This window comes from Mugil cephalus, chromosome 8 (genome assembly GCF_022458985.1).
Source record: "Mugil cephalus isolate CIBA_MC_2020 chromosome 8, CIBA_Mcephalus_1.1, whole genome shotgun sequence".
In the NCBI taxonomy this organism is placed as follows: domain Eukaryota; kingdom Metazoa; phylum Chordata; class Actinopteri; order Mugiliformes; family Mugilidae; genus Mugil; species Mugil cephalus.
In genome coordinates, this window is record NC_061777.1 from 27,488,339 (window position 1) to 27,510,204 (window position 21,866).

General features: G+C 40.9%; 2 protein-coding genes across 4 annotated transcripts in view; one reads left to right on the forward strand and one right to left on the reverse strand.

The window, feature by feature from the left end:
• The window catches only part of gak (cyclin G associated kinase), a 28,434-nt gene extending 23,056 nt beyond the window's left edge, over window positions 1-5,378 (forward strand). For both annotated transcript variants that reach the window (XM_047591579.1, XM_047591581.1), the window contains 9 exons: window positions 131-297; window positions 418-679; window positions 779-973; window positions 1,109-1,246; window positions 1,369-1,455; window positions 1,597-1,872; window positions 2,414-2,562; window positions 2,809-2,985; window positions 3,109-5,378. In XM_047591579.1, the coding sequence (XP_047447535.1) occupies window positions 131-297; window positions 418-679; window positions 779-973; window positions 1,109-1,246; window positions 1,369-1,455; window positions 1,597-1,872; window positions 2,414-2,562; window positions 2,809-2,985; window positions 3,109-3,210 (1,553 nt within the window). In that variant the 3' untranslated portion in view covers window positions 3,211-5,378. The remainder of the gene's footprint in view (window positions 1-130; window positions 298-417; window positions 680-778; window positions 974-1,108; window positions 1,247-1,368; window positions 1,456-1,596; window positions 1,873-2,413; window positions 2,563-2,808; window positions 2,986-3,108) is intronic.
• Window positions 5,379-6,795: 1,417 nt separating this feature from the next.
• LOC125012245 (fibrous sheath CABYR-binding protein-like) lies at window positions 6,796-17,779 on the reverse strand. 2 transcript variants are annotated; one of them, XM_047592089.1, is made up of 12 exons: window positions 17,612-17,779; window positions 15,023-15,430; window positions 11,592-11,639; window positions 10,265-10,309; window positions 9,541-10,101; window positions 9,337-9,369; window positions 9,128-9,193; window positions 8,889-8,981; window positions 8,450-8,563; window positions 8,139-8,294; window positions 7,763-7,870; window positions 6,796-7,630 (listed from the first exon to the last, which is right to left on the reverse strand). In XM_047592089.1, the coding sequence occupies exons 1-11, from the start codon at window positions 17,654-17,656 to the stop codon at window positions 7,808-7,810; spliced, it is 1,632 nt and encodes a 543-aa protein (XP_047448045.1). In that variant the 5' UTR covers window positions 17,657-17,779; the 3' UTR covers window positions 6,796-7,630; window positions 7,763-7,807. The 2 variants fall into 2 exon arrangements, with proteins under 2 accessions (XP_047448045.1, XP_047448046.1); XM_047592090.1 differs by lacking the exons at window positions 15,023-15,430; window positions 17,612-17,779 and adding an exon at window positions 13,551-13,921.
• Window positions 17,780-21,866: the final 4,087 nt, after the last annotated feature.

The following is a 21,866-nucleotide window of genomic DNA, read 5'->3' on the forward strand; positions in this document are numbered from 1 at the left end:
GCTTGTTTCTTGTGATAATCCATCCTGAAAGGGCTTAAACCATGGAACATTCTCTGACCTCTTGAAATACTTCAAAAATAACTACCCATCTTAAAATTTACCCTGACAAGTTTCCTTCATCTTTTTGTAGATGTGCGTGGCACTCAGGATGCCTCAGGCAGCCAAGGAGGAGGATCCATGAATGACCAGGAGGACTTGAGTGATCAGTCAGAGGGGGAGTCCTGCTCTTACTCTGTCCCCAGTGGGGAACCGCTGTCACGTGACCCCAGCGAACCACTATTTGATGCTGACTTCCAGGTGCAGAAAACTTTAGATCATCTTCACATTGTATTCCAACAATACCCTATGATTTCCCTCACCATGTAGTGTTATGATGTAGAGCTTCCATTTATTTCTGTCTTCTCTGCGTCCCATTAGACCCCTCCTCCTGCAGCCCAGGAGTCTCCTCTTGATGATACAGCTGACCTCTTGGGGTTGAACTCTGACCTGGAACCTCCTTCCATGTCCTCAAACGTTACCACTGCTCCTCATAAAGTAGACCAGGGAGGTCTCAAAGCTGCTTCTAGCAACAGCGATCTCCTCAATGACTTGTTTGCGCCTCCTGCTGCTCAGACAGGCGCAGTGCAGAAAGACTTGTTTTTCAGTGGGCCAACCAGTGACGCTACGCCAGACTCGAAGCGTAAGCACCAAGGATTGATATTTGATAATTGCATTATTATTAAAAAAGGAAAGAACTCCTCCACTTATTTCCTTCTGCTTCACTTTGCCTGTGTTTCAGCCATGGGCGACCTGTTCGATCCATTTGGGATGGGGTCTAGCTCTGGTGTCGGCTCTAGTGTTGCTTCATCTCGACAAGCGTCTGGACCGGACCTGTTTGGGGATTTGTTGGCCTCTGATAGTTCAGCTACCAGCGGATTTAATTCAGCTAACAGTAACCAGACTCCCGCTTCCAACACCAGCCTCTTCAACCTTAGTAAGTACAGTTACTACATTACATTACATCACTTATTGTTATATCCCAGCTACCCAGAATCTTAATAACTTATCAAATATGCTTTCTTTCTTCTTTTTTCTTCCCTTTTCTTAATTACTATTTGTGATGTAATAGATAAGCATGTGAATGACGTCCCTAAGATGACATCATCAGCCAGCCAACCAGACCTGCTGGGTGGATGGGACAGCTGGGCAGCTGGCACCACTGCTAGTATAGGCACTGCCTCCAGCAAACCCAAATACACCAATATGGGTAGGTGGAAGAACTTGGTGTGAGTGAATGAAAATATACTTATGTCATAAATGAGTCCATTTTGGAGAAAATTGTGAAAAGTCTGAAAAGTTGTACCTCACGTATTGTTACTGTGTTTGTAGCTTCTGGTGCGTCATCGATGTCAAAAGCCAAGTCTCAGACCTTTGATCCTTTTGCTGACCTAGGAAATCTGAGCTCCAATTTACCAGGTAAGAGGACTGGCAAGATGTCTAGTTACACATAATGGTGTTACTGTGAGCTGAGGAATGGCCCAAAAAGGGACATTGCCATAAAAGCATAAACACTTAAATCTATAATCATCCGTCATCCTTCTGTGTTTTTTCTTATAGGTCCCTCCAGTGGCAATTTTTCTGGGCCTTCATTTAACACGAAGGGTCCTTCCTCCTCTGCTAAGCCTCAAGCCCAGTCCTGGCAGTCTGGAAGACCCACATCAGCCCAGAACAAATCTTGGCTGCCAGGATCAGGATCTGGATCGGCATCTGCACCCAAAGCATCCTCAGTGTCTCAGCCAGCAGGTGCTCAGCCCACAAAACCCAATTACAATCTCAACTTCTCTAGCGTCATCGGTGGCAGAGAGGAGAGAGGAGTTCGTGGGCCTGGATTTGGTAAGAGACGCTGTGTTACAGGGAAATTATGTCTATGTTTGATTTTCCATATTGTTTTATATCTACTTGTAGTAATGCATAGATAGTACCAATCAAAAGCCAGAAGCAGAACAGTACTGAAGATAATAAGTGGTTACAAGTGTTCAACTTTAGCCTTATTCGCTTGGGACAAGTTTTGCGTGGGGACTTATTTTCAATAATTGTGGATGTTGTCTTAATCCTATGCAAATTGCCCTTTTCTCTGATCAAAAAAAAAATTGTCATAAACTGATCCAGGGTGTGTTTTTATTTTTTGATTCATGGCTTTTTTTTTCAGGCCTATTGTCACTTACAAATTGTGAAGGATGTTCTGTAAATCACAGTTGGGACAACTGCTGGATAGTGATTTTGAGTAAAACTTAGTTTGCTTAGCCTGTTCAAATGCTCTGGGTTTGATTTCATGATTTCTACATCATGTGCAAATAGGACTTTAGTCTAAAGTCTGTTCATATCTAAAAAATTTCAAGTCAGGCCTATTTTTTTCTGTCCTCATGTGATGCAGGCCCCAAACCAAAGGTGAAGGAGGATGATTTTGAGGACCTGCTGTCAACTCAGGGTTTTGCTTCTAAGCTTAATCAGAAGGGACCAAGGACCATTGCTGAAATGAGAAGAGAGGAAATCACAAAAGACATGGATCCTCTTAAATTACAGGTGACAAGCTAAATGCATATTGAAGGACACAGAAGATGGATTTACTGGAACAAATTGAGATGTTGTGCCACCTCATCAATTTATTCTGTTGTTTGCCAGATATGCTGACTCAATAGGTATACTATCTATGGGGCCTTTTGGCAGAACTTTCCCATATGAAATTTGCTTCTGAGTGCTGACCAGTGTTTGCACCTTCCTCCATTCTAGAAGTTAGTAAGTAAAGGTCTGTTTTTTGTCATGCTTTAGATTTTGGACTGGATTGAAGGGAAAGAGCGAAACATCAGAGCGCTGCTATCGACTCTGCACACAGTGTTGTGGGAGGGGGAAACCCGCTGGAAACCTGTGGGCATGGCTGACCTGGTCACACCCGACCAGGTGAAGAAGTACTACAGAAAGGCTGTGCTGGTTGTCCATCCAGATAAGGTACATATGCTGCAATTAAATTTAGCCAGGCCAGAGTCTAAAATCACTTGTTTTTTTTTTATCATTGCTTGTCTCATCTTTACTGTTCCTCATTCTGTATTCATTTACTCTCTCTCTCTGCAGGCAACAGGCCAGTCTTATGAACAGTACGCTAAGATGATCTTCATGGAACTGAACGATGCCTGGTCAGAGTTTGAGAACCAAGGATCCAAAGCACTGTTCTAAAACCCCTGGCCTGGATCCCAGCTGGACCAGACCAAACCAGACCAGACCAGATAGGGCTGGATTTGGCCTGACCTCACAAGGGTCAGACTGAGCCAGATTGGACAGGACTGAGCCCACATTGGGCCTTAGGGGTCACAGAGCCTCTGAGAGGTGTCCTCTCTACCATTCCCTCCCTTCTACTTTACTTTCTTCTATTTCTACAGTCAACAAAAAAGACCTTTTGCCTCATATCTGGCTGTAGTGGAAATTTCCTCTGCGGCCCCTAAATGCCCAGTTAAATAAATATTGTGATTCTTCTTAAACTCACTGCCTACCTGTACAACTGCCTGAGTGGTGCTGCAAAGATCGGGAGGGAAGAATAGGCGACAATCACTTTGAGAAGACAAAATCAGATAATACAAGAAAATCATTAAGATGATTGTCTGGCTTCAGATAAAAATACCCAACATGGAATGGGGATACATTTTGACTATGGCTGTCAGTGTTTCATTTATTTTTGGCAGTTCCACTAACCAACAGTCATTTAGCTGAACTGAACTGTGGCCATGAATTGTTCAGCATGCCAGTCAATGTGTAAGTCTGCAAAGTGTAACTTTAAAAGTTCTTAAGCTTAGTTGCCTCAAAAAATGTCAGACGTTGCTTTTGAACCTTGGAACGTACCAGGCACAAGAAGAAAGGGACAAAAAAAAAAAACAACTCCCCAGATCTGTTGAAAATATCCATTCAAGCATCAGAAGTGCTACTGCTGCACCATTGGGGCTGACACTTGGTTGAGTTTATTCTTGAGCCATTCCCTCTCCAAGACTGTTGCCTGCTGAACACTACGAGTGCTGCTTCTACCATTACAGTTGTTGCTGCACACACTGCTCAGACTGACGTTACAACGTGCCCCCTAACGTTTAGAACTTGTTTTGGACGCACTTGTTATAAAACCAAGTGCGTGGTCTGTCGTTTTTGAAGTGCTCTTTTAATTCCGCCCTCGTGGGCTACGCCGGTGTAGCTACCTGCATGCTCTTCCACACCAAACTTCCAAACAGCAGGAGGTAGGTGTGTTTGACTTCAATCCAGGGTAGTCCAAAACGGGCAGCAGCTCTTTTATCAAAGTGCTCTTTTTCTTGTAGCAGAAACAGAAGAGTGTACATGCCAGGTCTCTTTAAGCACCTAGTTTAGAAAGTAGTTTTTGTGCAGAGTGAGAGATCAAAAAGTGAAGGATGGAGAAGAGAATATGGCGATTTAACTCTTCACTATTAGTTTTATGCTTTCTCGTATCTTGACTTTGTTCAGTTTGTCAGTTAATCATCACTTCAATGTAAATATCAAAATGTCACCCATCAAGTGGCTTTGTTCTGACTCCACCTTGGCAAGTGATTTGTTACTGAGCTTCATGCTTAGTTGTGTGAATGGCTGTGTAGAGCATGTGTGGAGAATAAAATCTTGTAGGACATCAGGATTTCTCGTCTGTCGTCACAATCTTTTACATTTTTTTTTTCTTAATTTAATTTTTTTCACCCTTTTCCACTCTTTTTAGTTGTTTTCAAAAAATTTCCAACTTTTTTTTATTTTTTATCCTTTTTTTCATTTCATGTTTTACCTCAAGGACCAATCAGTTCACCTGTTTTCTTATTTATTATTATGTGTTTTTGGGAAGGGTTGTTGACGTATGATATTAATGTTAAAGCTGAAAATTAACATAATATATAAGTGGAATGTGTTGAGGACAAGCAGGGCAGTTGATCACAGTGAACGTCTCTTTTGCTGTTTTCATTCCAAAGCATTGACTATTAATACGAATGTGCTTTTACAAATATATATATATCCAATGTTGTGATGTGTTTCATTTTTTGTCTGTTCGGTATGTCTTTTTTATTATTTACTTGTTCTTGCTTCTTCTTTTTTTCCTCCTATGGCAGAATAGATGTTGCTTCTGTTGTGCATTTTGACATTCTGTTAAAACTCCAACGCGAGGGCCCAGCAAAACTTGAGTAAGAAAAAGATGATTAAACTGATGTCAAGACTTCCTTTGACACTATGATGACAGTATAAAGAGGGAGATTGGCAAAAAAAAAAACCACACATCAGCAGTGTTTACCAAATTGTATCCTACTAATATGAATGTAGATTTCAATGCAAAAACAAAACTATTAAAATCCATCTTGATCTGAGGCAAATCCTTTGACGTGTCCTTGTCTTAATTTTGGAGATAGAAACTGGCTTCACATTGGTGACCTAAATTAGTGTTGTCATTTCTTTTCATAAATACGTCATTGTATGTTTAAAAGTTGCCTTACAGAAAACATCCTAAGTCAGCGTTATGTTTTGGCATCGAATATCCTGTGCGTTTCATTCCAAAGAAATGATCTTCATTACTGATTTCTTTCTGGTTATGACCTATTAATTAGCCTGTTTTAATTAGCCTTCAACTGTGGAGGTGTAGCTGAACTGAAGCTGGTGTGAAAATTGTCATACAGACATTTGTCTTTGCCCAGCTTGTTACCCACATTCACTTTATTCATTGCAAATTGGAAAATAAAAGTATTGTTGATAATAAACAGTAGAAACTGTCAAATGATCAAACCTATTCTTCGCTCATGTTACAGTTTTCACCTCAGAGGAAAAAAAACTTCCTCTTCAGTTCCATTCATTAGCTTTACTGTTAGCCAAAAAACAAAACAGCACTGAAGCATCACACTATGACAAATTCAAAGTCCTGCGGAAGTTGTGTCTTTGAAACCTGTCATACAATTTTATCTTTGCCAGAACAGGACTGACCAGAGGAGTCCTTTGGTAAAGGCACACACTATAGACAGAAACACAGCTTTTTCATGCTACTTTTGAGATTTTCCTTTCATAACTAGACGAATGAATGATGATGGTGATTATTATCATTCTTATCAACATTATTAGAAATGTCTGCTTATTTTATTTGACAAGATTATTGAAAACTTGCAATACAAACAGTAATTGAACTAGGGAAGTGTGAGATGTTAGTAACAAGGAGGTTTTTAATAACAAAATATAGATAATTTTTTTTGTTTTTTTTTTTCTTTCTCTTTCTCTGTTTGATTTCTTCCCAATTTGACAGAGGTCTGTTCATCAATAATCCTGAAATCCATCTCATCTCATCCTCTACTACCGCTTAATCCTCACTAGGGTCACAGGGGTTTCTGGAGTCTATCCCAGCTGGCATCGGACAAGAGGTGGGGTACACCCTGGACAGGTCACCAGCCTAGACCAGCACAAAAACAACAGAAACATCCAACCATTCGCACTCATACGCACACCTAGGCTCAATTTAGAGTCACCAATCAGCCTAACGAGCACGTCTTTGGAGGTGGGAGGAAGCCCAGGGAGAACATGTAAACTCCACCCAGAAAGGCCTGAGCTGGAAATACATACATACGCATTTTTTATTGCATATTTCTGGCTGTTGATTACATTTTCTGATTCAAAATTCTGTCTGGAATTCTATTTAAAAAGTATGTGTAATTTTTCTCCAATACTGAGGGTTTTCAATCTGATCTAGTATTGTGTATATTTTAAGTGAAATAATGTGTCGAGTAAGCAAGGAAAACAAGTACTCCTGCATTACGATGAGTTACAGCTTTATTTCAGGTCACATCACCCATCGACAGCCCAACAGGTCATTTCCCCTCCAGACCACAGGCTTTAAACACAAAACTGTAGCGCATCATATGGTCCATACAAAAAGAATTACAAAAGGAGAAAGTGGAAAAAAAAAGCAACACAAAATGGTCTCTGAGCTCATGTCCTCAAATGCTGTCACTCTCCAGACTGCAGTGGCCGCAAATCCTAAAACTCTAGCTTTAGTATGAAGTTGTAGCATCATGTTGACTTTAGCTTTGGCACTTGGTTGAGACAGAGAACTGGAGGGCAGAGAAATGGACAGAAATGGAGGCTTGTATATTCATTTCTTTGATAGTAAAAAAAAAAAAAAAAAAAGACCAAAATGAGCAACATCTGTGATTTTGAGACAACAAAAAAAAAAATAACAGAAGAAGTTGTCCGCCACATATGAACATTGGCCTAAATACAAACTTTAGGTGCATTCATTAACGCTACAGTATTCACATGCACTGAGTGAGGCAGATGTTCTGAAGAGATGGCATCATGCTAAGAAATAGCAAATGCCACTATTTGTCTGGTGTTGTCATCTGTGTCATCATCTCTCAAGCACTTCTTCTGCAGCTATGCAGGTTTACTGAATGTGATATTTTTTTTGTTTTTTGCATCTTGTCATCTGGTTTGATGTTCTGAACAGAAACCAGGGTAGGAAAGGCACTTCAAAGTGTGGATGTCCCTTCGATTTCCTCCCGGTTCTATCCTAAGCCTTAAAAAATGAAAAGGTCAGCTGGTTGACTCCCTGTAAAACTTTAATGCCTCCATATGACCGAAGGGGAATCTGAAAGAGAACAGAGGCAGTTGGATTGTGGCATTTTAAAGTTTCCACAACAACAAAAATGAAAAACTAAAAAGTTGAAGAGAAATCCAAACTATAATATAAAGGAGTGATTCATGATTGTGTGATACTTACAAAAAATAAAAGAAAGAAAGATCTTCTGAGCTGTTTAGTGCAGCTCTAGCCCTCAATGGAGACCTCTGGAACAATGTGTGTATTCAACGCTGTTTCCACTGACATCTCCTAAATAGGTAACATGACATTGGATCAGGAGTGAACAGAGGTTTAAAATGTGATATATTAATATCATAAAAGTGAAAACATATTAAAGATACAGTGTCTCTGAACAACTGCGACAAAAGGTCACATAGACAATTGTGTTTAATGCTGTTGTTATTCTTGTATTTTGTCTGTACTCATTTCTGTCGTTGAAATTTCTCCTGAACACTGATCGAGGTGTATCTTAACTACAGTGTGTGTTTGAAGTAAGGTTTCTCTTAAATCCATTCACCATTGAGCTGAGCTGCGCAGACTCAACGGCGAGCTGCATCTGACACGGCATATCGCAGATTTCTGACTTTGGCTCCTCCGGCAGCATATCCAGACCTGCCTGCTCAGCAGCAGCTGCAGCTGCAGCAACAGCAGCAACGGCAGCAGCGGCAGCATCCTGAAAAGGGAAGGAGAATAGAGTTTTGGGGAGGGATTTATATATAATATATATATGTGTGTGTGTGTGTGTGTGTATATATATATATACATATATGTACATATATATACAGTATATAGTATATAAAGCTGCTGTCTGACAAGATAAAAACTTACAGTGATCATTCCCTCTGCAGGTAAAGCAGCGGGCTCTGCGGGCTCTGACTCAGCAGGAGTATCATCCATGGACTGTGTCTGGGTGCTGAGTGTGTCAAGCGCAGCCACAGTTTCCTTATATGAAGAACAGGATCACGTTAGTAAAGACTCTTTGACATGAGTATTGTTTAAATTGTAGAAAATACAATCTTCTAGTCAAAGTTCAATTTCAAGACATACAACTAAACCACTGATATGAAATAATGAAAGGGTTAAGAGGGAAGTTACATCAACATAGTTTGTTACAGTCTGCCACCTGGTGGCGACAGGCCTGACTGCATCTATGTACCCCCTAAGGCTGATACTGTTTCAGCTAGACATGCTTTGAATTAAAGCAGTGCAGTGACAATGAAAGAATGTTGCGGTACCAATAATAAAGTTTTATTTGCAGAGTTTTTACCTGCTGGTCAGCAGGAGATTCAGCAACAGCAGCCTCTGCTGCTGAGACAGATTCTGTGAGAACAAAGTCATCAACCAGTGTGTCGGCAACGTCCTGGAGAACAACAAATGAGGAAAATGTTCCCCGCGGTGAGCACTTTGGTAAGATAGGGTAAGTAATGAAAAAAAAAACACAACTCAAATTCTTTTCTGGAGGATTTTTTTGACAACCAAAATACAATATAAAGGTTCAGGGTTTACCTCTTTTCCTTCAGTAATCAGAGCTGCAGCCTCTTCTTTTGGAGTCTCAGGGATGTCGTCTGGAACCTGGTGAATTTACAGGTGATGTCATGGCAGTGTTTTACAAGAGAAGAATGGCATATAGGTCTCAGTTCAAAACAAATCCATGGGTAAAAAAATACTATCACATCATGTATTTCCTAAACGATGTAATAGAAGAAAATACTCACCACTGGGACTTCCACAGACTGGACAGGAGCATCCTGGTGTGAGCAAAACAAATTACAGTCTGTCTTTAGTCTGGTCGAACGATTAAATCCCTATCATAATAACTATAACAGTATAAGTCTTATGTGTATGGCTAAATTTGCATTCTTGGAAAGATGAAAGAAAAAAAAAACAAGGAAGAGAACAATATTTTTGTCTGGTGGCACCTCATTGATTGTAACAGGCTCAGCAGGGACTTCAGGAGCTTCGTCTTCAGTAAACACTTCCACTTTAATGTCATCCTTTTCCTCCTCAGTTGGGGCTGCAGGACTGTCAGCTGCTTCATTCATTTGGTCAGGCTCAGGTGTCTCTGTGACAGCTTCGTTTGCCTCTGATTCAGGAGCACTTTCTGTAACCACCTCATCTGTCTCAGCCGGTTCTGTCTCAGCCGGGTCTGTCTCAGCCGGGTCTGTCTCAGCAGGGTCGATCTCAGCAGGGTGTGTCTCAGCCGGGTCTGTCTCAGCAGGGTCGATCTCAGCAGGGTGTGTCTCAGCCGGTTCTGTCTCAGCCGGTTCTGTCTCAGCAGCGTCTGTCTCAGCCGGTTCTGTCTCAGCAGAAACGTGGTCACTGCTGAGTACTTCTTCCACTGGTTCTTCAGAGGCTTCCGTTACTGGTGCCGGTACAGCGGTATCTTCTGTGGCAGCCACCTCCACTTCTACCTCAGTCACGGTGTCTCCTTCTATCAAGGCCTCAGCTTCCACTTCAGTCTGTGGCTCACAGTCATGCGTCTGTACATGCAAGGTCAACACAGCACACATTATGAAACATGCAGCATGCAACTATAGGACAAAAAAAGTCTCAACAACAATAATCAGTTATCAGTGGACAAACATGACCATATTTTTCACATGTCGAACTGTGCACCAACTACAGTGTGAAGCCATGTCTTACTTGTTCAATCTCTGTCTTTTCGGTTGTAATGTCAAATGTCTGAACCTGAAGAAAGACAGATAACACATTTTATGACTGGGTGGACAATTTAATCAGCAAATGGATAGGCAGATTGAACACATACTGTATGAATTGAAGAATTAACAGATAACCTTGTGTTTCTATGGCCAGCTGCTTTCAAAACAGTTGTCGTGCTCATGCCATGCCGACATCAAATGCAATTTTCAGTTGTTTTGACTTTCTTGTCTGGCTAGTAGGGAGCTGTTTGCAGGTCAAAAAAGCCTTTTATTTTTTCCACTAAACATTCAGAGTGGCTCAGGCAGATCTTGATCTGAGTGCTGTCATAAGAGAAAGAGACCTGAGGCAAAGTGTGGTGATCATTAAGGTGTGAAGCTTTAGCTGCTTCTTCCATGAAAGGTTTATTGTCTCATGTCCAGTTAGTGTTGATATGAACAGATAAAACAGGATTGGAAACTCTATCTCACTCTGTTTCAGTGTATAGTATCATTCCCACAAATGTGTTGAAGGGCTCAAAACAAAACATATACTGCAATGGGTTAACTTTAAATGTTCTACACAATAAATGCATTCTACTATACATTTCTTTTTAAGCTAATGGAAACTGATATATATTTATCTTGGAAATGTTAATATTCCTTCTACTGACCCTGTACTTCAAGTACTACAACTGAGCTTTGGCTTCTGTAGATCTCCCTTGACTGAAAAAAACCTGTTGTTCTGTGGTACAGAGCACCTGTTTGAGGAATTTGAAAGTGTCTCTGTAATAAGCTGTTCTAAAATCAAGGCCGCTCTAACTTTTGAAGTGACATGTTGAATTATGGTCCACTAACAACCCTCCTCCCTGTGAGAGACAGGGGTTATAACATAGGGGGACAAATAAAGGCCGAAAAAAAGCTTCTGTATCTCTGCCTACAGAGTTAACCTGTGGAGCAGGTTAGATAATGAAGTAAAGCAATACGAATGTGTGTGTAGTATGCATGTACGTAACATTTATATCTATTTATATACAATATTGTACATAAATAAATTCATATAGTTTTGTAATATACATGGTATATGTATTTATAAAATGTATACACAATTCTTTGAAAATGTATATAACTGTAATTATTATTCATATTTATATACATTTTTGATAGTACTGCATGATTATAGTTACTAAAGCTGTTTTTACAATGTACACGGATATGTTTGCTTTTGATTTATTTATTTGTCTGCTTGTTAGTGTATCTGTTCTGTTGTTTGGTTGTGCATGCAGGAAAGGGCTTTGCATATGTGTTCATATAGAAATACAGGTTTGTTTTACTTCAGTGTCAGCAGGAGCTTCCAGTGGAGCCTCGGCTGGAAGTTTGACCTGTGGAGGAGAGATGGAGTTTAGTTAGTCAGCAAAACAATCAAGGAAACAAACACGTGTTTAGTCTAATGAAACGTGCTGTTGGTCCAAAAAAAAAGTGCACCTCATTTAACAAGGGACTCTGGGACACGTTAACAAGCATACATGGCTCATGTTACACTGCACCTATTACACAGTTTTCTGGCTTTTTAAAGGCCAAGGGGAGTCTGGGAGTCGTCTTAAAAATGTGCCTAGAGCAAATCACAGAACCTATACATACTTTCTGCAAAACTGTAGCTGTAATGGCGCTAGGGTTTTGCAAAGCAATCACATTAAGAGTGTTAACAGGTTTCCTAAAAATAGAAAGCTGTTGATACCTAGGAAATATTCACTGGGATCAGAAAGTGGGACAAGCACGCAAAGCACACAAAGCAAATGGACACACTCTTCTACGCAAAGCAGTAGTCATGTAGAAGGAGTGGATCTTACAGGAATGTTACAACCAACTGTACAGTGGTAAAGCTGTTACACCCTCTTCTCACCCGTTGTGTATAACCCAGCTAGGATTCAGAAAACGTATCACATCATTAAAAATCATCATCATCACTTATTGGGATTTGAGCAAATGTTCTGTCAACACAGGTTTGTTTTTCCAACCCAGCAATTCTCAGAAGCCACTGATTTATTCTTGGCAAAGTGTGTACATGGCAGTGGCCTAAATGGCCACTGTGCAGCCAAGTGTGTTGAGCCAGAGTGGCAATCAAAGGGAGCATGGCATTAATATTGTAAATCTTCATAGTCTGTCAGTAAATTATTTATCCTGTCTTGTACCAGTTCTTCTTCAATGTAGGACAAGCCGAGTGCATGCAGGCTACTTCTGGTAGCCAAAACCCGACCAGTTATTCAGTAGTCAAATTTGTTTTTAGTTTGAACAGACGACAAATGCTAACATTCAAGCCAGTGTTCTGAACAAAGGCCAAGTTGGCAAATATGCACATATAGTTGAGAAGGGTGGTTATATACTTTTACTATATCCTGGGAGGGGTGGTATAGAGGAGAGAAAGGAGGAGGGAAGGAAAGAGGGACCAAGGTGGTCTATAAACCCTCCTTCGCTTGGCAGTAAAACACGCACACATGTGGCAACACACCCTCCAGTTTGCCCTAGAATCAGAACACTTTGTACTGATCTGCACACAGATCCAGCCTCCCCAGTCCAGTCTAGAAGGCATATTCAGTGTTTCCTGTCAAACTAACAAAGCTAGTGTCCCTGAAAACAAACCTATAAAAGTTGCCAGGAAATGTAGGAAGGCTATGTACGCACAGAAGAAGGATGGACACTGGTGGAGGAGGAGGTTTGGGGATCCTCACATGAACAAAACGGAAGCAAACGAACCTGGAGACATCCCTTAATAGAAATCTATCAAAAACTTCAAAATGGTTGTGAAAGCTGAGTGTGTAATCTTTCCTCAGTGCTCAAATACCAGTGACTAAGCTACTCGCATACACTGATATGTATTTCAACAGACAGATGAACCCTCTCAACTCCAAACGTGGAAATAAATATTGCACCCTGCTCCACCCAGCACCCCCCAGCAGAGAACCAATGATAAAAGGATGACACACGTGTTTGTGCCGCACAAACACACTGATAGCATCTCATAGGCTGCCATAGCACAGGAAGAAAAAAGAAAGGGATTGAGAAAAAAGAGGGGAGAAGAGAAAAGTTAAGAAGGAGAGGGAGGGAGGGTTTAGACGGAGAGCACATTTACAAGGGACAGGGGGGAGAGAGGGAGCTGAGTGCTGTAGGAACACAGGGGGAGTGAGCTGGTACAAAATGTTCAACCTCATCAGGCGCCACACCCACTTTCACTTCAGGCCAGAAAATAATTAAATTGAGAAGGTCTGTAGATTGGCTGGTGGGTTCATACTCACCTGAGTCTCCATTTCGACATCCAAAAGTGGTGGGGCCTGTTTTTGGCCCCAAAGCCAGCTGAATACGAGTCCCATTTATACTTGCTCTGGTTCTCAAATCTACTAACCAACTGACACGTGGGGTGAATTCACAAGTTCTGATGATTCCGTGCAGAATTGTGGCAGCTATTGCCTGTCAGCAAAGTTGAAGCTGAATTGTGAAGTTTCTCAAAATTCATAAAAGTTTCTCGAAATCTACTGTGCTATGCAGGCTAGGTAGCGACTACTGGATGCATTTGCAGTTACAGCCAGCAAAGACCAATTTTCTGTTTCTAAAAAAAGTGCATTTTCAGAGTCTGTGCATCTGAGCTAAATCTGGCACAATCGGTTCGAGCAGTAAGGGAGCAGAGAAAAAGGAAACAGAGAGAGAAGTGAGACTAAAAAGAGTTGGTTGTGTGGTGGGAGGGAGGAAGAGAAGGAAGAAGGTAGAGGCGAAGGGATGGAGGGGTGGAGGGGGTGGATACTGCCACAGCACAAAGCTACATAATGAGGGGCAGTCCGTCTCTTAAAAACATCTTTATGGCCACTGTGCAGCTTAGTGGGTGGAGCATGAGGTGTAGGGGTTAGAGGTCAGTGCCAATTTATTTAGAAAATAAATATAATGTAAAATTCAAATACAACAAACTAGACTAGTCAAAAACAAGTAAACTGGGTGAGATGACCAGAGGAATACTGGAAAGCATGGCAGTGCTGAGTAACAAATGGCCATGCCACTTATCGAACATCCTGGCACCTCTTTTACAAGGTTTGAACAGCCCTGTGTTCTCAGATGCAAACTAACACACTCCATGTGCAGTCATGGCTCAGATATTGGCACAAAAGACAATGAGTACAGTGTGTATGCAGTTTAGACACATGGTTTACATGCATGTACAGTTTACTGTCTGAAAAAGAACATCCTGTTCCCAAAGTATGTGCATGGTGGCTACATGGCAAAGAGGGATAATTACTATCTATGTCATACATAAAAAAGCAGTAGAGTTTTAGCATGAGCACAAAAGCTACACCTATGCAAAATATATATATATATATATTAGAGAAGCAGCAATGTTTTAATTTAAGTGATAACGTATGGTGTCTGCAGAAAGGGCCGTGGCCATGCCTTTCAGTCTTGCTCCCACTCTCCACCTCTTTGCTAAATGGAACATGTTGTTCCCCTCTGCTTCACGACCTTCACCAATCCACCCCCCTTCTCCCATGAGGACTCAGCCACAGCACACGTTTCTTAAAATCTAAAATATACTCTTCAGTGGTCACAAAAACACTACGTACAGACATAGCTCATCTTTCCTGTAAACAATATGCAAAACAGAACCTTGTGACAACCCTTTAAAATGTTCACAAAATACAAAAACTTAAACAGAATTCATTGTGCCTGAGAGAAAACCAGTTTGACATACCACAAAGGTTCTAAAGAAATAAAAGAGCCTTACCTCAGGTTGTGGTTCTTCTTCGGGAGCAATAGTTTCAACCTCCTGTAGTACAACAGCTTCAACCTCATAGAGTTCCACTGGTGGAGTCTCAGCAACTGGAACCTCTTCAGGGACTTCAGCTTCTGCTTGAATCTGTTCCAACAACACAGCCTCTTGTTGAGCCTCTACCACAACAGGGACAGGCTCTGCAACAGGTTCTTTCACAACTGGCTTTGGTTCTACTTTGGGGATCTCCACAATGGGGACTTCAGTGGGGACAGCCTTTGGGATCTTTTCTTTAGGTGGTGCTGGTGTTTTAGCTGCTTTCTTTGGTGTTGCTGCAGGGGGTGCACTCACTGCAATCCCAGGGCTGGCTTTGATCGGTGGGTGGGCTGCATGCTGCTCTTCAAGCACTCTCCTCTGTGCCTGCTGCAAAGTAGAAAAATGCAAAAATCTGGGTTAAAGATTGTTGTCTTGTTTACTGTTTACTGGATGGCACCATTCTTTCCGATAACTTCCCAAAAGTGAGGCTTAATTTACAGTGGCTGAAATTAGGAAAACTGGGATTTTAAGAGATCTGAATGATACTGTGACTTTTATCATTTTCAGATACTGGTGTTGTTGTCAGTCTGTGCTTGACTCACTTACTTATGATCTGCAGGAATACCAGACATGGCATTCCAGCTTTGGACAAAACCCCCTCAGGCTTTATTGGAGGTTTCACAAGTGCAAACCTCTGGAGGGAGTGTGCCCAGCAAAGCTAGTTAGATAATGGGAGCTAATTAGTTGAATCAAAGCGGTCCTGACAGGTCTGGTGAAGTGGAAATGGAAACCGTGCGAGTCAGCAGCATTGATGGGTGCCTAGCGTGCCAGACAGTGAGTCTAATCACATCATAATCAGGTTACAATCAGGTTACAATCACCTCCAAAAAATGCTTTTGTTAAGCCAGCAGCCGGTTGGGCATTCACAGTGCTGCAAAAGGCCAACAGAGCATGAGTAAATGCCTCTGTGCGACTGTCGAGCTTTAGCCACAGTCAAAACAACCCATCCCAGGTCTTTTCCCCTAAATAGAGATGCAGACCTTGCTACCTTAAGAGTAATACGTACATTTAAATCAATCAAAATTGTTTATTGTGTTCCTCGACCTGTATGAGGGAGAAACATGTACATACAAAGACAGATGTGGCCAACAAAGACAACTTGCGATGCTTGATGTCTTCAAGTGTCCACCAGCCCCTTCTCATCCCTGTGCTCTGATACCTCTGACAGAACCGGTGATAACACAGAGCTGCAAATGACTTCAGGAGACATTTTTATCTGAGTGTCACTGGCAGACTGAGAGAATGAGAGAGATTGTGCAGACTCCAATCTGGCATAACCAATGCAATACATTCCTCAACTCAACACATTACCAAATACAGTTGTGTGGTGCTGATAGTCGTGGACTGGCCAGCCAACCAGAGGCGTAAGAGTCAGGGGGAGGGCACTTAAGCAAGAATCAACAAGAGGTCCAGACTAAGGAGTCTTGAAATAACTGCAGAGCCAGGCTGCTAGTGATCTTTTAGCAGTAAAGTTGATAGAATAATTGAAAAGGGTTTTGAAAGAATCATTACGGATGGAAAAGGAATAATAGACATTAGAGAGTGCTGATGGAGTAGCCTTTGCCTTTTGAGAAACTGGAGCTTCAGTGTTACTTTCTCACTCTCACACACCCTCCCCTCTCTGCCACACCCACCCCTTCAGCTTGGGCACTCAATGTTCAAAAGTGACATTTCTGAGTGGGGAGTGGGCAATAGTCAGATAATGGGGAGTATGGCGTCGCCGGCGATGGAGCAGCATCGCACTGAATTATGTCACAGCACAATACCATTAGTGACACAAATTACTCGCTGTGTACTTTTGCTGGTGACCATATTTTTTTTTTATAAACATTATGCCTTTTAAGGTACATCCTTTCGTGTATAATAACAATAAATAACAGTAATATGCAAACCAGTAAAATATATATTTAACTATGCTGTGCAGAGCGTATGGAGAACGCTCATGGCGCACAGGAGTCAAATCAGTAATTTGACAAATTTCGTTGTTTCTTTTTCCTAATAGTACAAAAAATAACGATCCGAAGTTTCGTGCTACACAAATTTGTTACATGACTCTTTTTTATACCGTTTCGTTGCATTTTTGGAACAAACTACAATCTATGAGCTATTTTACGCACGGAGCATAGAGCGTTCCTGCCAACTAAGAGCGTCACCAGGAAAGCAACGGCGAAGAGTAAATATGTGTACTGAACTGAGATTATGAGTTAAAACGGGACGCCGACGAAAACGTCGTGCCCTCTCTCTGTCGATTTAAACTCACGCTTAGAAGCTTTATTCGATCCCAAATGCAAACATGTATTGGGTATCAGTGTTTGGCTAAATTCTTAGCAGCATTTATTTATTTATTTATTTATTTTACCAATGGGTAAACTGAACACAAAAGTGGTGTTCTTTGGGATTAAAGGGTAAAGACAAGTTAAAACAATCAAATTACCTTTCAAACTGATATATATAGAGAGAGAATAAACACTCACACTGGGGGAAAAAAGTGCGCCTGTCACCACTTACCACCCTCCTCATGCGACGCTTGTTCTTTTTCCTCTTGCTGGGCATTTTTGGTGCTTGTTGATGGAAAACAATAAAGACAGAAGAAATGAAACGGGCAGCGAGGCAGACTGAACAACGTGGATGTTTATAAAGCCCCCGGCCCCTCTGCTACCTTTGCATCGAACCTATGAGAGGACTGGGATGAAAAATGTGGGCGTGGAGAGACAGACGGACACGCGGAGTCACTCACCTAAAACACATGCACGTGCACGACAGCCAGATGCTTGTATCAGAGTAGAACTACTTACTGTCGGGATGGTGGACGTTATGTAAGCGCTCCATCAAAGCAAAGAGACAAAAAAATGTCTCTGGCCTTGTAGAGAGCCATCCCACCCCTTCCAGCTAACTTTTCGGTTCTCTTTTCTTCTATTGGAGCTTTGAGAGATTCATTTTGACAATAATGAATCCTGCTTTTAATTTACAACTACGTTCTTGAGAGAAAACCACCAAAAACAAATACCATACAGTCATTACTGCAGAGAAAACAGTCTGTGCCACTGTCAACTTTTTCCAAATTCATTTAAATCACAAAGTCAAATAATAGTTCATTGTGTTCGTCTTGTGCAGTGTATAAAGAGAATGAAAGCTTGTAAATATGTTTATACCCAGCACCTCCATGCACTGGCTCAGTTCTGAGCACCCATTGTCTTTAACTCCCTGGGTACAGGCGTACATGCATAATCCAAATGAGAAAAGAAGAGATTCCTGCCTGATTCTGCCTTCTGTGACTGCCTAAAGGAAACACAGACTCCATAAACATGTTTCTTAGTGTTGTTTTGTTCTGAGTAGAGGGTGGGAGATAACTTTTCATTTTTAGGAGGAATTTTAGTCTTTAGCTGGTGCCATGGAACGTGACTCTTCATGTGGATTACATGCACACAAGTTTGAGTTGGTTACTATTTTATGATATGTTTTTATTGTGGTGAGTGATAAAAAGAGAAAAAATGAAAAGCCTGTAATCATTTTAGGAGATCTGTAAAGAAACAAGAAATGTGTTCCTGCTTAGCTGTAGTGTGTGAGTCTAGTAATCCCACATGTTTACAGTCAGGTTGGTAAAATAAAAAAATTGTCAAGCGTCAATTTACCTCAGCTACTCCATCAAGAAGCAACAATAAATACATAGTTATATGTGTTGTGTTATTATGTTGTGAAGCAGGATACAGTTTTGTACTCTTGAGTTTGGTTGGATTAAAAATGTATATATGTATATGTATATTATATGTAAATGCTGTAAACTAAGAATGCTTTCAAAAATATAGATAACAATTGTTTATTCTTCTCACAAAAAAAAAAAAAAAAACTCACATCAACATCTGGTATTACTACCCTTTGCCTTCAAACCAGCATCAATCCTTACAGGTACTCTTGCAAAAAAAAGTCAAGGGTTTTGTAGGATTGTAGACACAGTGATTGGCCACAGAAACTTGCAGTGCAACAAATGAAAAACATTCAAACTTATTTCCATTCAAAGTCAGAAGATGTCCAGCCAGTGGCATCAGCTCATACTGGCAAATAATTATCTATCATATAATACCATCAGGGAGGCGTATGATTTGGCCCATTTTTTTCTGCAGCAGGACAAAGACCACACACATACAGCCAAGGTCATTAAGAACTATCTTCAGCATAAAGAAGAACAAGAAGTCCTGGAAGTGATGGCATGGTCCCCACAGAGCCCTGATCTCAACATCAATGAGTGTGTCTGGGATTACATGGAGAGACAGGAGGATTTGATGGAGCCTACATCCACAGAAGATCTGTGGTTAGTTCTCCGAGATGTTTGGAACAACCTACCAGTCGAAGTCCTGCATAAACTGTGTGCAAGGAAAAGGGTGGTCACACCAAATATTGATTTGATTCAGATTTCTCTTCTGTTCGTTATCTGCCTTTTTGTTAACTGAAGAAAATTACCTATTAACACTTCCATTTTTGAAAGAATTCTTAGTTTAGTTTCGACACCTGCCTAAAACAGTACTGTATATGCATATGTACTGTATATGTATTGTATAAATACAAAACTCTTCTTTTATTTCTTCTTCTGCTGTTGTTCAATGCCCTGTTCCTGTGTAAACAGGCAAACAAACAAAACAACAACAAACAAACTCGAAGTGGAACTGTTGATCTCTTTGTTTAATTCGATGAAAACTCAGTGCATCAACTTTATTAGGAATTATACTTTTTGAACATTAACGTTTAAACCAAATTTCCTGACTATACATGTAAACATACATGTAAACATGTATAGTCAGGATTTTTCACTCATTTCTATGACAATGACGGATCTGTATATTGCAGGTATCTCCTCACATTCACCTAATAATAATCACTATTTACTTGTCCATGCGTCTTAAAACTGCCTCTGAGAGGTAGAGAGATTCAATCCAAGAGTTATTTTCTAGCCAGCAAAGAGTGAGGAGTGTGACACACCTTACAGAAAAATAGGCCAGAAGGGTTCTCACTCACTCACTCACTCACTCACTCACTCACTCACTCACTCACTCACTCACTCACTCACTCACTCACTCACTCACTCACTCACTCACTCACTCACTTTTATTATTGTTTTTTACTGTTCTTCTTCTTATATACTCTGATTTATACTATATGTTCCTTTTTAATGTTGATTCTTGTGAGTTGAAAGGCCTACACTTTCGAGATCAAATCTTCCCTTCCTCAAGTGGTTGTTTATTCCATTAATTAATCTATTGTGAATTTGGACCTTGTCTTGTTTCTTTGAAGGCCTACCCTATCTTTCTACAACATCAGCCTTTGGGAGTGCATGCCACATAAACGTTTGGAGAAGAGTCAGTACAGCAGGTTTGTCAGCTCCATATACCTGAAGGGCTCCGTGCTGTTGGTTCAAATGAGCGTGCCTAATAACTTTCCCCAGGCCTCACCATAATTTCTAAGCAAAGTCTTATATGAGGAAAAAGAGAAACTGAGCTATCTGCCTTTAGAGACCAGAATTACACAGAGCACTGTTCAGTCTAAACCCCTCTTATGTCTATAGCTGACAGCTCATTGTTTTGTTTTCACTGTCAGACATTTTAAAAGGAAAATAACTGAAAAAATGCCCAAACAGATGTATTTCAATGCTACCCGGAAGCAACCCTCATTATAATGGTGCAGGCAGAGTGAATGCCACTGACACACTTCAGCTATCAGGTGGTCGGAAGAGAATCCCCATCTTTAAATAGATTCATGATTTTTACCCATGCTGAACTGGTTTCTCACACATACACAAGCACACACAGGAATGTTGCCTGTCAACAAACAGCCTTCCTAATGTTTGCTCCATGGCCATCTCCTCCATTCCATTAATGCACAGACAATGAAACACTGCCTACTGTTTTAGGGGTTTTCCGAGAGAGAGAGGGAGAGAGAGAGAGAGAGAGAGAGAGAGAGAGAGAGAGAGAGAGAGAGAGAGAGAGAGAGAGAGGTGGACTTGTTAGATTCATTGGTAAAAAAATATATATATTTATTGGATATTTTAGAGAAGCAGATTACATTAACCCACTTTCAGTTTCAATGACATTCAACTAAATTGCACATTTATCTAGTTACTCAGAAAATGGCAAAGTTGGCAAACATTTTAAGATTGTTTAGCCTTTGGCAGCTATAAAACTCTTGTCTGAAATGAAAATAATTCTCCTCATATGTTTGTTTTTTGAAGCGCACTTTCTGCATTTTGAAAAGCAAGTTTACATGACACAATGAACCTTGCTTTAAGAGAGAGACGCTTGAAGTCTCTGACCCTGCTCTGCTCTTTATATAGTAAAGAAGATACCCACTGGCCTTAAACCCCTCTCACTCCTTTATGCACACTATAAAGAATCTGGGCTGCCTCACAAAAATGCAACTAAAACCTGGGTGGTGACAATCATCACCGAAAATCTAAACTTTTGAGATATTAGCATGTGTCCGTGTGCAAGATTTTTTTTCTTCTGAGTGGCAGACAAAGCATTCACAGACAGCAATGAGTGTGTTGATGAAAGACTCACAGTGCTCTGGTGACACATGCCAGACAAAGATAGCTGCCACAGGGAAACCTCACTGAGAACGTCACCAGTCAAAGTAATGCCAGAGACTTTTTTTGTGTATGCGTATTCTTATCACAGAGCAGCAAAGCGGCAGATAAGACACACATAAGAAAGGATGGAAGGCAGGATTGAGACGAAATATTTAAGCAACACCATCATGTGTCTGAAAATAGTCT

Excerpts from the sequence above, each read along its gene's own strand:
- LOC125012245 (XM_047592089.1), bottom strand. The coding sequence starts at position 17,656 with ATGCCCAGCAAGAGGAAAAAGAACAAGCGTCGCATGAGGAGGGTG. Across the intron at positions 9,370-9,540 it reads AGCCTGTTACAATCAATGAG|GATGCTCCTGTCCAGTCTGT; the intron begins GTGCCACCAGAC and ends TGCTCACACCAG. Across the intron at positions 8,982-9,127 it reads TGATTACTGAAGGAAAAGAG|GACGTTGCCGACACACTGGT; the intron begins GTAAACCCTGAA and ends GTTGTTCTCCAG.